We start from the raw sequence: 18,788 nt of genomic DNA on the forward strand, positions 1-18,788 counted from the left end.
TTATATTATTTATTCTCTTATTATTTTAACGTTATGTTAAGAAAATGATTATCGCATTTTTTTTCAAACAAATATGACGAGGAGATTTTTTTAATGTTTATTGTAATGTATATGTACCACTAATACTTATTAGGTGGACATTAAGTCAAACAAATAATGGTTGCAGTAACAAGTCTGCTTTACCGGTCCCAAAGTCGTATGTTATGAACCAAAAATTGAAGAGCAATTTTTAATTATTTTTTTATGATTGCTAGGGTCCAGAGGCCCAAAAACACAATATGCTTTAATTGCATTTTTTACTTTCAATTTTTTAATTTTTAACAAATTTTATCTTTAATTTTTTAATTTGGGACGTTTTATTTTCAAATTTTAAAAAACTTGTGAATTTTTACCTCAGTCATTTTTCATTAATTAACACAAAAATTAGGAGTTAAATTTGTCAATAAAATAAAAATTTAAGGGTAAAATTTGCCAAAAAAATAAAAACTGAGATAAAAGTGTAATTATGCTATGAGTAAAAGAATAGAGAGTAAAATCTACAAGTTTATTAAAAGTTAAGATAAAATGTACCAAATTAAAAGTAGAAGGTAAAAATCACCCAAAAAAAAAGATTGAGAGTAAAAAATACAATTAATCCTTTTATAAACGGGTCTCTAGTAAATATTTTAGCTACAATTATAGTAAACACTAAACTACAAAAATAGTAAAATTACATTGAGCTGCTATAGCCGGTTGTCTAAAGCTAATACAACCATGCATCGTAGTCAAGTTTGTAATTGGTCCATGTTGGACGTTGCCTTGTTTCCTGGTGGACAAAGCATGACACAGGAATTGAAAATTACAATAAGGAGTGGTTAAATTGTTAAGCATTTGTGCAAAAAAGTACAAATCCTAACTCATCCATTTTCTCAAATTTCAAATTTTGGAGTTTAATGTAGTGTATGATATATAGAATGATCGATATTTTACTTAATTGTCAGGTAAGCTCTCCTTATTTCTACCAAAAGGAAAGAAAAAATGTGTTTGCTGAAAATCTGGAAACAGAAACATCACAAAGTCGATAACATTTTACCCTCTCATTTAATAGTAAAGTTTAAGCATTAGCACAGAAAAGTAGTCATAGGGCAATTTTAAGTCATTATAAAAAGTGAGAGAAAAAATGAAAGATATGCAGAAATCACCGGCAATTTTTGAGTCATAACTTCAATGAGTATCTAGCAATTTTTTAAATGCACGTATTAGCAATATATGTAACTTTGATCATATGTAAGCATCAACCTAACAAAACTTTCCATTTCCAATCTACTGTCAATATTGAGAAGTTGGTTTAATCTTTAACTGTGTCTTCTTTTACCAACACTAGACTCATCAAAATGGTGTGGTTTAATTCTATAAAATATATATAATGTAGTCAGCACTAGCTACTACCCTAGGGTGTGAGTGTAAGGGGTGTCTCATTGAGATTAATAGTGATGGTGGGGGTGGTGATTTTGGATCTTGGGGTCGACCCTGATGGTGAGAATTGGCCAGTAACATGGGTCAAAGTAGCTGTGCTCACAGGGCGCCTCTCAGCAAGTGGCTTCACAGGGGAAGAAGGATGGGTCAAACTTTGTAGAGGCAAGGGTTGAGTTTGGGGTGTGGAGATGGTGAGTTTTCGAGCTGAAGTTGTAGAAGAGGAAGCTGATGGTGGGGTTGGGACCACAGTGTGATCATCATCATCATGGGTGGTCACAACTTGCGGAGACAGGCCTATGTTTGGCCACACAAAGGTACCCTGTGACTTGCAAATTTGGAAACCACTTTTCAGCCTTTTTATCTTTGCCTCCTTGTCCTCTTGCATTTGTGTTTCCTCCGCTGATTTTGTTTCTTTGTTGTTGTTGATTTTCTTTTCCTTCCTTGTCTCTCCCCCAATGTTTTCTGCCTCTGATGTTATTGGCCCAGGCAAAAGTGCTGGTGGAGTTTCCCATTCTGACACTGTTTGTTCTTCTACTGTTGTTGGTTTCAGCATTTTCAGTTGCCCCTGCATCATGATTCATGAGGCTCCATCAGTAGCAAGCAAATCCCCTTTTAGGTAGCAAGTGATTCATTAGTTCTCAACATTCATTCCCAGTAAAAATAATAATAATAATAATAATAATAATAATAATAAAGTTAACAAATAGGATTTTTTGGATTTTTGTTGGCTGTCTATATATGGGTAGATCAGGAACAATAAGTAGACTTTGAGGAAAAGAAACCAATCATTAGCTACATTCCTTGTTTTGGTAGCAAGTAATTCATTAGTTCTCAATATTATTTCCAATGAAAATGAAAATAATAGTAATAATAATAACTTAACAAATAAGATTTTTTGGATTTTCGTTGGCTGTCTATGGGTAGATAGATGTCTATAAATAGATTTTGAGGAAAAGATACCAATCATTAGCAACATTCCTTGCAATCATAATCATTCAAACCAGAAGCAAAAAAAGAGGATCGAGAAACAGAAGAAAAAAAATCATTCAAACCATGAACTCTAAATAAGATACAAAGAGTAATAATGATTATATTACCTCCATGCCACTCAAAGTCAGTGAAATTTCCTTTAATTGTTCCTCTAGTTTAGCCTTCTTACTCACCAACTCCGCATAAATTTCCTGCAATATAACGTCAAAAGTAATTAAAATCGGTTCTATTTCTATTTTCTATTCTCATTAGCAATTATTTAACCCTACTACTTCTATGCTTCACCTGCTTTGGAGCCAAGGAGCCATAGTCCTCCGAATTCAAACTAGACAACCAGAAGCTAGGAGTAGTCACAATGGCTAGTGCCTCCTCCTCTCCCTTCTTTGATGCCAAATACCTCATCTCTCTTTACAACAGGAAAAAAGTAATCAAAATTGACTCAGAATCAGCAGAATAATAACCAACAAAGCCATTAACAACAAATTAAGCATAGAGAAACTGGCTTATACTGTTTCAGCTTGAGGATTTCATCCTTGACCTCTCTGAGTTCTCTCTGCGTGACATAATCCTGTGAAATGCTGTCCCCAAGCTTCCACCCAGGGGGAGGAGTCCAATAAGGGTCTTGAACCCCTGCTTTCTTTCTGATATCAACAAGATCAGCACTTTCTAACCAGTACTCCATTGCACCCTCAGCATTGTGTCGCCTTCTGAATCTCTCAGCACCTCCTGGTGCCAATTTTCCAGCCATGTGCTTCAGCAAATGATCCAGAAGACCCGTATCACCAATATACTTTCTTGCTTCTGTTCTCAAGTCTGGCCTCAATATCGGGTTCCCATATACAGCTTCTTTCTCTTTCATTACCTTCAATATGTTCTCCTCTGCCAAATTAAACCTTCAAATGTGCGAGGTAACAAAAAAAATCAATTATTGAACCATGCAAGAAAAAAACTGAACTAAATGTATACTATACTAGCTTATAATATTATCATTATCATTTGGCTACGAATAATTATCTACCTCAACATTTAAAAGCCAATTACCTATTTTCAATTTGAAAAAAAAAATTCTGTCTTAATTGATGAAGCAAATGTGTTCCCAAAGGTCTTATTTTTAAATCATAGGAACAGTTTCAATTTCAAATGTGAAGGTAATTACAAAAATCAAATTTTCAATTATTGAACCATGTAAGAGAAAACTAAATCGTAATTTGGATACAAATGATTATTTATTACCTCTCAGCAGACCACCTGTTAATCGTGATTTTTCGCTTGTTGTCCTTATAAACCACGAGTTCCTTCTTATTCTTGGAATCGTCATTCTTTGCTTTCTTAAATTTTTTAACCCCGCTGCTGCTACTACTCACATTTTGAATATGAGTTTTCTTACATTGACGAGTCACCCTCATCATAACCCCTAAAGACCCTGCCTTTGTACCCTCCATTTCCTCTTCTTCACCTTTCTTCCTCTTCTTCTCACTGCCCCCTTCTTCTCTGACTTCAACTCTGACCCTTTTTCCCTCACACATTTTTGGTAAAGATTCAACCTTTTGCTCCTCGTGACGGCCCAAGAACCGAACTTGTCGGCGTGTGCCCCACTGCACCATCCCTGTGAACTTAAGCTGAGACCAACAAGAACCCTGCTTACAAATGAGGCTCCTTGCAGCATCAATGCGAGGTGGATTCTCATAATACTCTTGAGGGTTTTCGTTAGAGGGAGAGGAGACCCAGAAGCTCCAAGAGTTTCTCCTTTGTGCAAATTCCTCAGTTGGGATGCTCCTAACAAGGGCTTTGATGGCCATGTCCATCCCCATCACGTACTTCTCGTCCAGTGCTGGGATCTTCTTCCCGTCTGGTTTCCCGAAGCTTTGGTCGCTGAAGTGCGTGCGAAGTGATTGGAGGCTCGGGTACCTTAGCGACACCAGGTGCTCCCCTATGTCACTGACCTAATAATGATTAAGAAAATCAACAAAGAGAATGTTTTTAAAAATGTACGTGTAATGTTTAAAATGATCCCTCTACTTATGTATATATGCATATACTATAGTATATTACCATTACAATGCGAACAGATTTTAGTTGTACCGGGGAAATGGGTGAGAGCGTGGAGTGATCAATTTCATGAAATCGACCAACTTTAAAGTGTTCAGAGGCCCCTGCAATATTCACCAAGGGTTTTTACCATGGTGCCATTGGAAAGGATATAAAGATAAAAGTAGCAATTTTTTTAGGTACAAGATAAAAGTAGCAAGTTTTTTAGGTACAAGATAAAAGTAGCAAAATGGATATACAATATATTTATATCTATATAGCAATACAAAGTTAAACCATCGGGTGTAATTATTTTTTTTATTTTTTCATAATAAAATGATGCCCATTACTAAGGGAAATAAAATAAATCCCGTTACATTTTAAAAAGTGGCCAAAAGGTTTATAATATGATCAATCAAATGGATGTTACCTATGGCACGGATTGAATCATAGGCAGGAGGAAGCAGCAGAACAACTTTGTCCAAACATGGGCTCTTTTCCTGCCTCTTCAAGTACGAACTCTTCTACAAAACCATAAATAATAATCAACTATATATAATCTCTAAAATCCACCATTTGAACCATAAAATATAATCATAATTTTTCCATATTGACAACATAAATTTAAATAATGCGTGAGAAATATAATATATATATATATATATATATATATATATATATATATTACTACTATATGTTAGATAATTATCAACCAGCTGACCATAAGTAAATATTTGCATGAGAAAATGTATGTGCGTCCAAAAAAGAAAGTATAATCATTTCTCTTTAACGACAAGCGGGAATATTGTTCGTTAAGCTCACACACTCACTCACAGGATCCCAAAAGAATCGCGTAGGTTAGAAAGAGACTGGTATAGACTAGAGTATTTTTAATTTAACAGAAAAAAGAAATGCGCGCGTGTGTTATGATTTGTGCAATGACAGTGAAATGAAATCCTTAAGAAAAAGAAAGAGACCACATCTTCTGCAGTGGCATCAGCAGCAACGAAACCACACGAACTTTGCTCCACAATCTGCACAGTGCACAGCAACAATATCATTATTATAAACAGTAATAGTTAGTAGTTAATAATTCATTTCACCACAAAAAATAAAACAAAACAAAACAAAACAAAAATATATAGCTTTAGCGATTAAGATCGAATAAGGAAAGCTTAAAAAAATACACCTATATAATTGATTAATCAGAGAAAACAAAAGAAAAGCACTACTACCGTTTATATTATATGCAGCGTAAACGATGAACATGAAACTATCAATTAATGAGTTCTTAAAATAGAAAAAAAAGAAAATTAAATAAGAGACAGAGAGACAAAAGAAGCATGAAATGAAATTAATGCGAAGCTGAGGGTTTCTTTTTCAGTGTTGTTTGAACAGCGAAAATCGATGTGTTTCATCAATGCGCAAAACATTCCATTCAATTCAATTCAATTCTTCAATTAATACGCAACAGTTAAATTAATGAAACTACTACTGAATCTGAATGATCGACAAGAACAGCAGAGCACAATGCAGAGTTCGTTCGTACTCTCTGATCATCGTTCTGAAGCAGCAAAACGAAAAATGACGAAATAACAGTTTCCAGAAACGAAATGAACGTGTTGGAAGAAAAGCAAAACAAATCCGATTATCGCGTTTTCAACTGGTGAAAAACAAACACGATCGATTGATTCATTCACCGTTTGTTTAATTTTCTCGCGAAATCGAAACTAACCATCGGCGATGAATGAACAACGCCGCTTGAATTTTTTGAGAATACGAACTAAGAAAAAAACGATCTCTGAAGGTCAAAACAATGGATGATGAAGATCAAACCTACAACATTCATTAACATCACTTGAACAGTTAGTTTTTCTCACTCGTTTTTGGATCGTCATCTCTTTCCCTGCTTCTTCTTCTTCTTTCTTCAGAGTAGAAAAACACAAAGCAACACTTGGAAAATGCTTCTCTGAAGAATTAATCGGTGAAAGAGAAGAAGAAAAGAAGATTAACGAGTGCGAAGAAGTAGAAGAAGGATCGGTGAGAGTTGGAATGCTTCTCTATTTATATAGTAATAATAATACTTACCATTGCAGTGGGCGGTTTTTATCATATTGTCATTTATTTTCTATAACAATAATAATAAATAAATAGTTGTTTTTTGGTCTGCACTTTTATTAGACTACTTTACCCTTTAAAAATTAGATTTTAAAATAAAACAAAAATTTAAATCTACCTATATACACACTTCTTTTCCCTTGTTGTTTCTCTCTATAACTAAGAAGGTGGTTATTATCACTTCCATGTCACTTCCCTTGTTATGTTTAAAGAGTTTCTTTATTTATTTATATCAAGACATACGATAAGAATAAATAGTTAAATTTATCCTCAAAATATAATAATAAATTAATTTTTGAAAGATAAAAGATATAAATTTAATTCTTTGAATGTAAAAAAATATAATAAATTACTCATATATTTAAATTTATGAGATCATTATGTTACTAAATTGTAATTTTTAAGAATTAATTTGATAATAAATTTTATTTTTTTATAATCAATTTGATATTAAATTCTAAATTTTAAGAATTAATTTTATTATTAAATTATTTGTCAAACTAATTTATGGTACTTTTTTACATTCAATACCTAAGTTTGAATTTTATATCCTTTAAGATCAAATTATCTAATACAAATTGAACTATTTACTCTAATAATAATAATAGTAATACTTACCGTGGCAATGGGTTGTTTTTACCAAATTGCCATTCATTTATACTAGTATAACAATTTTACAATATTGTAGCAATGCCAAACGGGTGGGAAAAAAAACGAAAATAAAAGGAAATTTGATATGCGAGCGAAAAAGCAAGTGTAATCATCATTTTTTTATATGTAACAAACCAACTATGAGGTGCGTGCATGCGGCGATATTGTTCGTTAACCTCACACACTCAATGACTCACACTCACTCTGTATTGCGGCACGTGAGCAGAGATGCGCGTGTGTTACAATTTGTGCAATGAAATCGGTAAAAGAGAGAGAGAGAGAGAGTAACGAAACCACACGAACATTGCTGCACAGTGCACAGCAACAACATCATTATTAAATCAAATAAATAATTAATAGTTAATTTCACCACACAAATTTTTTTTTATAAAAAAAACAAGGCATTGACGATCACATTGACACATAATATGCTAATGATATGATTCTTTTACCACACATGTATCATCTCTTCATTAACATGATATGATAATATGTGGGGAATTTCTGATGATTTTTTTTAATTAAGTGATAACATAATAAACTTCTATTATATAAATAATATTTACGCATTAAAACATTAAATATATAGTGCAAGCAGTTGGGTTCTTTCTTCGGGTAATTTACAAGAGAGTATTAGTGTTTATTGTTTGATTATGTTTTGGGAGTTTTATTATTGGTTTGTTTTCGTAAATTCAACTTTAAAATTAATTTCGTAAAAATTTATATATGTGTGTGTGTCTGTAAAACAAGTTTTGAATTTGGATGACAATATATATAACATATATAAGACGCATTTTCTTTGCCATCTGACCTATCCGAATTTTTCTGCCTCTACCCTACATTTTATCAGATTATATCAAAATAATTATAAAAACTATTATATTTCCCTAGAAAAACTATTATATATTCCTTAAATAAAAGTACTATATATATCATAATAATTATAGTGTATAACTAACTTAATTGTAGATATTCTATTAGACTTCTAGATGGATAGAATTACCACTTATATAAATGTCACTTGCCATATATGTTCATTTGTTTTACCAGCCAATAAAATGATTACAAGAGTATCATATTAAAGTTAATTAGTATTTACACTAAAAACTTGTCTAAATACTACCAATTAACCAATAACAAGCAAAAAAATCAAAATCCCAAGTGTAGAAACCCAACTGATGTAACAAAATTGCTCCCTCATAAATGACCAACAATACCCCACTAACAACAATTATCAGTGTTCATGTCCCCAAATCGCAACTCATGACGTCACTTGTGATTTTCATGTCCCCCATTTGATATAATACTTTTTATTATTTCACTAAATAAAAACTAGATTTTGCATATCAATGTAGAGGGTGGTTTAACTTTCAATATTGTAAAACTCCAAATAGACCACCTTCAATATAACCCAGACCTCTAGATGATTAATATATGCTTTCAAAGATTATTTTAAGGCTTATTTTGGGATAATTAAATATTGAGATTGACTATAATGATTAGGAAAAGTAAAAAAAAAATTACTTCACTACATTATATTTACCTTTGTTGTAATATAATTACTAATTATTTTGAAAAATTAAATTAAATCTTAGAATTAGTACGCTTGATTAAATAATATGCTGTGCTTAATAATTGCATTTTTGGAAAACCAATATGATTAAGTAAATTTATTAGTTTAGAAACAAATATTTTTTTGGTTCAGAGTTTAAAAACATTATAAGCCCAACTAAATGAAAACCTGGCTAAAAAATATCATAAGTTTGATGGGTCAACTCAATTAGCTCAATACATCTGTTAGGGTAGGCTATAAAATTTCAATCCTCAATTTATTTTGATCACCAGTTTGACTGGAGTGGATAATTGACGGCTCATCGAAGTCATATAATTTAATTCATTAACAGCAATTTTAAAATTTTAGGAAATTTGAAATGTTTAGAATTTAAATTGTTTTAATTTTTTTTAAATATTTTGTTTGGATAAATTAATTCAAATTTCATCAATTTTAAATTCTTTGTTTGGATAGGATAATTTAATTTTCTCCATGTGCAAAATTTCAATTTTATATTTTAAATAAATGAAATTTTAATATTAAATTTTATAAAAAACAAACACAATCTAATTTAGAAATATTAATTAAAAAATATTTTTCAATTTTTAATAATTTAAAAATATAAAATATTGATAATTTTAACTAGGGTTATTTTGTCTGACCACAATCAGTGATGTTTTTAAATCGACATCAACCAAGACTATTTTTTGGTCAACATCAAATAAGATTTTTTTTGTCAAAGTATGCTGGGAATATTTGTCAGCTGATGTCAGTCAGGGCTATTTTTTGACTAACGTTGGTTGAGTTTATTTTTCAGTTGATGTTTGCTAGGGTTTTTTACCAACGTCTGCTAGGGTTTGTTTGGCTGACACCGACTAGGATCTTTTTGAACGACATTGACCAAGGCTATTTTTAACCAACATCGACCTAAAATATCCTAGCAGGCATTGACAAAAAATCTACTCAACATCAGCTAAAAATAGCTTGGTCGATGCCGGCCAAAAGAATCTACCCGATGTCGGTCGAAAAACATTATTGGTCAACGTTGACCAAAAAATCCCTAGTTGAAGTTGGCTAAAAAATAGCTCTGACCAATGTCGGACAAAAAACTCTACCCAACATTGGCTATAAAATAACATTGGCTGATGTTGGCTAAAAATAGTCATGTCCGATGTAGGTCAAAAATACCTAGCTGGTGTTAGTAGAAAAAATTCTAACCAACATCAATAAAAAAATCTAGCTAATGTGGTTAAGAAATAATTTTGGCTGATGCCAGTCATAAAACCCTAGTTGATGTCAGCAAAAAAAATTTGATGTCGACTAAGAAAATCTAGTTGACATAAGCCAAAACACCCTATCTAACATCGATTGAAAAATAACCCTAGTCGATATTGGCTAAAAAATAGTTTTGGCTGTTGTTGTTCGAAAAAACCTAGCTGATGTCGGTTAAAAAACCCTAGCAAGTGTTTATTCAAAAAATAGTCATGATCGATGTCGGTCAAAAAAATCTAACCAACGTCGGCCAAAAAAATCATTGGTCAACATCAACTAAAAAAACCTGAATGACAATGGTAAAAAAAATCCTTGGCCGACGTCAGCAAAAAATTCTCATGACTGACGTTAGTGAGAAATAACCCTAATCAACATCATCTAAAAAATCTTAACCGATATCAGCAAAAAATAACTTTGGTTGACATCATACAAAAAAATTCTGATTGATAAAACATCGGCCAACGTTAGTGAAAAATAACTTATGTCGATGTCGGCTGTAAAAACTTTGGTCACCTGTAGTTGCAAGTGTTGAGCGAGAAAGAGTTGCGAGCAAGAACATGAGTTAGAGTGAGCATGTCCGAAAAAAGAATTTCAAATTCTTTATTTTTTAAGAGAATTTGAAATCCCTATGTTTTAGTCAATTAAAATTATTAATAAAAATACCAAAAATTAAATCTCCTTTCAAATATTTTATCCAAACAAACTATTTTATCATGAATCATTTTAAATTTCTTGAAAAAATATATTTTCCTGTTAAATTGTTTCATTCAAACACACTATAAGGTTTGACCTGTCTTGTTTAACTAAAATATTACACTTAAACTTTTTAAAAGTCTATCTTAGTTAAATAAGTTATGTCATAGCCTTTTTAAAAAAAAAAGTTTATTAAGCCTAATGAATTTGTTATTTACAGATAATATTATTGTTAATAAAAACATTGATGTTAATATTAATATAATATATAATATTTTAATTATTTTAATAAAATTACAAAATAACCCATCTTAATTACTCTATAACCTAAATAAGTATTCCCCGACTTTATGACTCACTAAAAATCTAACCTAGAATTGGAAATCTTCCTTAAGTTTCCTCTACTATTCTCATTTGCTATGCAGACAGTGACAACTAAGCTGCACTACATGATGGTCTCTTTTCTTTTCCTCTTTCCTCGACTATCAAGCAATTGCACTTTGTCTTATCAATTTGTTCTTTCTCTCTACATTACACTATTGTGACTAGAACAAATTGTGTCTTTTGTAATATTTGAAAAATGTCATTAAAATATAAATAGATATTATTAAAATATTTTTAGTGTATTTTATTGAATGTTGTATATAAATTTTAAAGACCAAAAGTGTAATCATAACTTTTTTAACTTTATTTTATCAGCAACACCAGGATTGAGTCTAATATAATGACCTTATTAGCAGATACATTTTCATCTTAAATAAAGTGCCTTTATGATAAATAAAAAAAAAACTACAAAAAAATTGAGTCTTTTATTTCTATTTCCAAAATAAAATGTTTACTTATTATTTTACTCATCTAATTTATATTTTAGGTTAAATTTTTTTTATTAAAAGATTCAATTAAATCTTCTAATTTTTTAAAATAATTCAATTTGATTCCTTTACTTTTAAAAAATTTCAATTAAATCTTTTTTTTTAAATTAGTTTAATTTTATTTTATTTTTTCTTTTATTTGCCTTGAAAATTTTGAAAAATAGGACTGAATTTAATTTATCACGAGACCAAATTGAACTCATCTAGAAACCTAATTGAAACTTTTAAAAAAGAGTAATTGAATCATTTTTAAAAATTAAAAAAAAAACTGAATCTTTTAATAAAAAAGACTAAATTAAACTTAGAAATTAAATTAGGGAAAAAAAGTATAATTAACTCAACACTCAACATGATAAGTTAATAACAGTGTCCCTTACATTATACACAGAACGGAACCTCAGTTTCGAAACACGGTCTCTACATAAACCCTTTTATTTAAGAAAAGAAAAACAAAGTGAACGCACGAAAGCACAATCAATTACTATTACCGAACCGAACTCAAAACGTCGCCGTTTGGATTTCAGGTCTTGGAGGCTTCAAGATCCGCGGCTTTCTGAAGAAGACTATTGGGATCGTCCTCGAGGACCATCCTTATGGGGAACGATCCGAGGCCGTCGGCGATGGCGAGCATGATCTTCCTCATCTCGTCGCGGAACTCGCGGCGGTCGACGGCGCCGCTCCGGTCGCCGTCGAACTTGTCGAAGATGGAGTCGTAGAGCTTCGCGAGCTGCTCCGGCGGCGTGGAAACGTCGATGCCGAAGTGCGTCTCGATGAGGCGCATGGACTCGAAGGCCGTGCGGAGCTCCGAGCGCGAGAGGACGCCGTCGTTGTTGAGGTCCAGCGCCGAGAACTGCTCGTCCACGCTCTTGGTGAAGGCGGTTTCGTCGTTCACGAAGTCGCGCACGGTGCTGCCGTCGATCACCACGACGCCCATTCTGTTTTGTTCTCTCTCTCTGAAGTGAAATGAAGAAAGGTGAAGCAGAATTTGAAGGTTGAAGATTGTGGAAATTGGGAGGATTGGAATTGATGGTTTGGGGAAAGGTGGTACCAGCGCGTGATATTTTTTTATTTTTCGCGAAATCTGTGGATGGCACACACGGGTTTGGGATTTTGAGTTTGTGGTATTCGAGATTGAACAAAAACAAAAAAGTGGAGATTTTTTTGCTGAATAATGATAATTGATTAATGTTCATCGGAATTTGTGAGTCAGGTAAGATGATGAATATTATCTTTCTATTTATTTTATAATCAAGGTGAATCAGGAATCAAATTATGAACGGAGAGATAAGTTGTTATCATTGATAAAAAAAAAAAAAAAAAGTGAAGATACTTATGACTGTACGATGTGAATATTAAAAATATTTTATTTATTTAAGGATAAAATATGTATTTGATTTCTCAATTATTCAATATTTTTATTTTTTATTTTTTTAGTTTGTTAACTAAATGTTAAATGGTCTTAGTTCTCCAATTGCTTTTTTATTTCAATTTTTATCCATATGATACTTAATTTTGTTAAGTTGTGAGTTATATTCCCAAGATTTCACTTTGGCACGTTGTGTTTCAAAAACTTTATTCTTATCCTATTTTTGTCTTCTTTTTTTTTTTTCAAATTTTTGCTAGAAACATTAGTGATTTTAATTTTAAAATAATTAATATAGCAACGAATAAAATGATGATTATTTTTTTAAAAAAATTAAAAATCACTAAATAAATGAATAAAAGATAAATTTAAAATCACAAACAAACAACATTCACTCACATATTATTATTATTATTATTTAATAATAATAATTTCATCAATTATTCTCAATTACAATGAATAAGGTTCCTTCTCCTTTTGTTGCTTTATCTCTCGTCATCGACCCAAAAATATTGTTGTCGTGTCTTCGGTTTCGTCTCTGCCACAATCTCCCTACATGGTTGGAATTGGTGTCTCACCTAATGACAACAACCATCTACTCGTCGTCCCTCTTTAAGTTGTTCATCTTCGTTCGACCCTGTTGTAGATGTTAAACGAGAAATCCTCAACTTATTCGACCCAACCATGCGTGAAAGTGGAGGTCTTGCTCGCAGACCTCACAAAGAACCATGTTGTGACTTCCTCATTCAGATCTCGAATAATTGACGAGTTAGGGTCATGCTTTTGTCTTTTGTTGAAGAGAGAACTTTTGCTCTAATCTCCCCTACTTATATTTCTGATAGCATAGTTGTATGAAATGTTTTAATTTTTTAGTGAGAAGTATGAGAATTTTCGGTCGTTCCAACGAGATTATGTGTTGATAATGTTCAATCTATGTGGTGTTGCATTTTTTACTTTTTCATATCTAAAAGAGGTTGGAAGATATGATATTTTTTTAATTGTTTATTTTTAAGAGAATAAAATAATGATAGTGGTATACTACCATTATGTAAAGTTAATTATTTTAAAAAGTTTAATAATACTTTTGGTTCATTATGTTTCACTTTGATACATTAAGTTTTAAAATTTTTTTATTATGATTCTCTATGCTTTCAAAATGTATTATTTTAATCCTTTTTTAAAATTTAAAGTTAACATAAACTAACGTTTCTAACGAAAAATTCAAGAAAAAAGAAGCAAAACAATACATTTCAAAAATATAAAAAATTAAAATAAAATTTTTAAAACTTAATGTACTAAAGTGAAAAAATTACGAAATATAATGCATCAAAATTGATATTAAATCTTAAAAAATCATTTTTAAAAAGAAATAAAAAAATGAGTCCAATAAATATAATTCTAGATTACTTTTTACATGAATTAGAAAATGTTAGTAAGTAAATGAAATAATGTAATTTTATAAAGGCCAAAAGACTTGTATGACCTTCTATCTTAAAGTTTAGATTCAATTGATCATTTATTTTTTTTAAAGTTTAATTTAGTGTTTTATGGTTTAAAAATATCAAAATTGTCCTTCTGGCAGTAAAAACTTAACGCCATCAATGAAATAAAAGTTTTTAACAGCCACAAAATATAAGTTTTTTTTCCTCTTCCTCCCTTCTTAACCTCTTGCGAGATTGAGAGGTTGTTTATGTTATTTGAAGGTTGGGTTTTGTAATAGAAGTGTCATGTGAGTGAATGAGATGCTTGAGTTTCGTTTAGGAAGCCATGGATGGCCATAAGAAGCAATCCACAATCTTTTCACAAAGGTGGGGTTTCTCATGACCAGGTTAGAAGGCTAGTTCAAAGGGTTAAGGTTGGGCATGAGATTGTTGAGGCTGGGCGTGGGACTTCATGTTGAGCATGGGCTTCCTCTTCCTGGGCGTGAAGAAGCTTCAAGATTCTCGGAATTGGAATTGATGCTTGGAGAAAGGTGGCCTTGTAATACAGTGTCCTTAGCATCTGATCGCGAAATCTGTGGATCACAGCACAAGTTTGGGATTTTGAGTTTGTGGGATACGAGATTGAAAAATAAAAAAAAAGTGGAGATTTTATCTAAAAATAACATTGATATATTGGTAAGAAGTAACCTGTTGAAGGAGATGATTAATTTTTATCGAAAATTACGAGCACATGTAACATAAATATTTCTCTTATAATGAGTTATTTTATATTTAATAATAGATCAAAATTTGATTCTGAATTAGTTAGTTAAGAGATACAAACTACTACTACCGTTTATGTCAACCATTATTAATATAAATGAAGATACTTGTATCTTGCAATGTGGATATGAAAAATGATTTATTTATTTATCTAATTCAATGGCGAGTTTATCTCATTGGGTCTGTTTAATTGTGGATGTGGGGTTTGTTTGGATAATTTGTGTATTCCATGAATTTTATATTTTATAATGGATAGTTTGGTTACACTAAAATTTATATATATATATATATATATATATATATATATATATATATATATATATATATATATATATATATAAAATTGCTTTTAAAAATTATTTTCCTTAAAAAATAGAAAATTGTTTTTTTAAATAATTTAAACAAACAAGTAAAAAATAGAAAACTATTTTTATTTTATTAAAAAACAATTTTAAAAAATAAATAAAAAAGGAGCCCAATAAATATAATTTTAGATTCTTTTTACATAAATTATAAAAAAGTTAGTAAGTAAAATGAAAGAATGAAATTTTATAAAAATTAATCTTATCATCGTCAATTCATTTATAATTTTTATGCCCTCATTAATATTATTAGGAGTAAATATGAAAAAAAAATTAATACTCACTTTAATAATTTTATCTTTAAAGTGAATTTTTGTATAAAATATTTAAATTTACGTAAAATTATAAGATTCATAAAATTAAGATAAACAATTAAAAAACCATCAACTATAGTTGCTCTAAAAGAGTTATTAGTTTTTAAATCAAATATAAAATTAACATAAGAAAAATAACTAACGACACTATTAGCTAAATTTTATATTCATATAGCTTTCATAGCTAGAAAAGCATCGATATTCAGATACGATTAAATCAAATAATTATGAAGAGCATTGGAAATAAGGGGGGAAAAACAGAGTGAAAATCATATAGAAACTTAAAAGAGTACTGTATTAAACAGATGAAACATTGCTTTCAGTAAATGAAATCCAAATTTGGCTCAAAAAATCCTATTAAGGATTCCAACCATGGACTAGCTTTCAATTTGTTTTGAACGAGTGCAAGCATTTTCCCCTAAAAACCCTAGAAAGGAAAGAAGCCTTGTAATAATGAAGTCACTAAAAGGGCATATGATATCATGTTCTATTGCCACTTGTCATCCACTCATGCCACAAGAAGCCACTACTATAGTTCCTACTCCCTATGCATCATTTTCCATAGTGGGTTGGTGAAGTGACGCACTAAGTTAATACACTTTAGTAGTTTTGTCCACACCATTGTTTTCTTGCTTTTACACATTAAAAAGGTACACTAATTTAGAAGTAAATTGTTATTGTCGGTTGCTTGTTCCTATCCCAATCATAAGAGCAATGTTATCTTAAAACCAAGTGTTCCCATTAGGAGTTGATTCAATTTAAAAATGCAAAAGTCCATTTTCAAAGGTCCAAAGAGTACTCAAGCACCACTTCAAAGTTCAAACCATATAATATGTTTTGTTATATATATATACACCATTCTTCACCAACACCGTATTGCTCTCTCATTATTTAAGTACTCTCAATCTCATTCACCTCAACCACTTCTCATCATCTCTATCACCCCATTTTCTCAAACACCTACACAAAATGTGCTTCCTCAACACAAAGTCCCTGGCTCACTTCATGTTGCTAACAACAATTGTAGTTGGCATTGCAATGGGAGATTCATCAAAGGACAAAGAGGAATGCACTGAGCAATTGGCAGGCCTAGCAACATGTCTGCCCTATGTTGGGGGTCAAGCACAAGCTCCAACCCCAGATTGTTGTAGTGGTCTCAAGCAAGTGCTCAAGAACAACAAAAAGTGTTTGTGTGTTATTATCAAAGATCGCAATGATCCTGATCTGGGTGGTTTACAGATTAATGTTACGTTGGCTTTGAACCTGCCCACAGCTTGCAATTCCCCTGTCAATGTCTCCAAGTGTCCAGGTAACATTTTATTTGTAACTACATAATTTTTAATTTTAATTAGTTAACATTTTTTATCCTTATGGTACCAGAAAATTTATAATACTTACACATCTTATTTAATCAACTAAATTAGATCTTTTTAATTTTTAATTAGTTATTATACTCTTAACTTAGAGTAAATAGTGTGTACCCTTTACATTATTGTCTAATCTCAAATCTTCTTAGTAAAATTGTTAACTTTATAATAATTTAAAACTTATATCAACCATGATTTCTTATCAGCTTACTTACTGAGTAAAAGATTTTACACTTAGCATAAAATTAAACACTTTAACTTTAAAAAATTAATTTCTTTTGTCAAACTTTCAGAAAGAAGCAATTTTGTTTTGTGCTAGTTTCATACTTCCTTAGCAATGTCCAACTCATTTTGGGCCATCATATAAAAATAAAAACTTTTATTTTGTTGTCAATTTTTTTATGGAACCAGAACTGCTGCACATGGATCCAAAATCAGCAGAGGCTCAAGTTTTTTATCAATTGGAGAAAGGACCCAGCAAAAATGGCACAGGCCCTGCACCAAGTCCTTCTGGTAATAAAATTATGAAACATTGTTTGGTACTGAACTAACTTCTTATGATTTTTCAATATGAAAGCAACAAGCATGAACGTGTCATTATTATGCAGCTGCAGTTGGAGCAAGTCCTTCAAGTAACCAGAAAGCCAATACCCCACAGAAGAATGATGCATTCTGCAAAGAGAAGAGATTATTTGGGTTAGAGATTTTGGCTATAGGGCTCCAAATTTGGGCTTCAGTTGGGCTTCTTTGCTAAAATGATTTTACTTGCACATCAATGTGAATAGGAGTGGTTTCTTCCAATTCTCTCCCTATATGTGCCACTTATGTTATTACTCACTATAAAAATATTCTCAGTATGGTGTAATTTTTTTCTCTCCAAATTATAGTGAAAGATGTGAGGAAAAGTATGGAAAATATCCAATTCATGTTAATGAGAATAAAGTTTTTTTTTGGAATATATTTTTTTTCTCTTGCTCATTTCCTTCCTTGACTAAATCCTTTCACGAAATAATTGTTGCTAGAGTCTTTCTTCAACAAGTCATTTTAAAAAAAAAACATTTTCTGTAACATATCTAGTTTCTATCACTTAATATTTTTTAAAAAATAATTAATGCACCAGTAGTTCAAAAAGTACTTAAAATATTTCTTTTTCGCTTGTGTATGTAATAATGCTTAACCACACAAATTGTCTTGCAAAAGCTTTAAAATTAAGAACGTCAACAATGCAAGTAGATCAAAATATATGTTTATGTATTGTACATGCTTATCAACAACTTTGTATATTGTAGCATTATATGTTACAAGTTGAAGCACGTTACGAGACCCACCAATTTAATAGTTTTTTGCAAATAATTTTGTGAGTATACCTCCTCTTTCCCTTTTTTTTTATTAACCACTTTTTCTAATTTTTTTAATCCCGAAAAAATATTTAGTGTATAAAGAAAATTGCCCGCTGAATGGATATTAAAGGATTACCAGGGGTTGATTTTCTAGTTAGTTCATCCATGGGGAAAACAATAGAAATTCCTTGAGAATATCACGCATCT

General features: G+C 31.1%; 3 protein-coding genes across 4 annotated transcripts; 1 reads left to right on the forward strand and 2 right to left on the reverse strand.

Moving 5' to 3' along the window:
• Positions 1 to 1,184: 1,184 nt before the first annotated feature.
• On the reverse strand, positions 1,185 to 5,534 carry LOC102665647 (protein DYAD). Its single transcript, XM_006586369.4, has 8 exons — positions 5,451 to 5,534; positions 4,904 to 4,997; positions 4,498 to 4,598; positions 3,679 to 4,388; positions 2,955 to 3,338; positions 2,731 to 2,851; positions 2,553 to 2,636; positions 1,185 to 2,020 (listed from the first exon to the last, which is right to left on the reverse strand). Exons 1-8 carry the CDS (start codon positions 5,532 to 5,534, stop codon positions 1,430 to 1,432), a joined length of 2,169 nt encoding a protein of 722 aa, XP_006586432.1. The 3' UTR covers positions 1,185 to 1,429.
• Positions 5,535 to 11,963: 6,429 nt separating this feature from the next.
• Positions 11,964 to 13,049, reverse strand: LOC100792416 (uncharacterized). Its single transcript, XM_003531758.3, has one exon. The coding sequence runs from the start codon at positions 12,563 to 12,565 to the stop codon at positions 12,152 to 12,154; it is 414 nt and encodes a 137-aa protein (XP_003531806.1). The 5' UTR covers positions 12,566 to 13,049; the 3' UTR covers positions 11,964 to 12,151.
• Positions 13,050 to 16,630: 3,581 nt separating this feature from the next.
• On the forward strand, positions 16,631 to 18,197 carry LOC100792950 (uncharacterized). 2 transcript variants are annotated; one of them, XM_014778353.3, is made up of 3 exons: positions 16,631 to 17,183; positions 17,653 to 17,754; positions 17,856 to 18,197. In XM_014778353.3, exons 1-3 carry the CDS (start codon positions 16,844 to 16,846, stop codon positions 17,993 to 17,995), a joined length of 582 nt encoding a protein of 193 aa, XP_014633839.1. In that variant the 5' UTR covers positions 16,631 to 16,843; the 3' UTR covers positions 17,996 to 18,197. The 2 variants fall into 2 exon arrangements, with proteins under 2 accessions (XP_014633839.1, NP_001240276.1); NM_001253347.2 differs by having other exon boundaries at positions 16,793 to 17,183; positions 17,850 to 18,197.
• Positions 18,198 to 18,788: the final 591 nt, after the last annotated feature.

The sequence above is a fragment of the Glycine max genome, chromosome 8, assembly GCF_000004515.6.
Source record: "Glycine max cultivar Williams 82 chromosome 8, Glycine_max_v4.0, whole genome shotgun sequence".
In the NCBI taxonomy this organism is placed as follows: domain Eukaryota; kingdom Viridiplantae; phylum Streptophyta; class Magnoliopsida; order Fabales; family Fabaceae; genus Glycine; species Glycine max.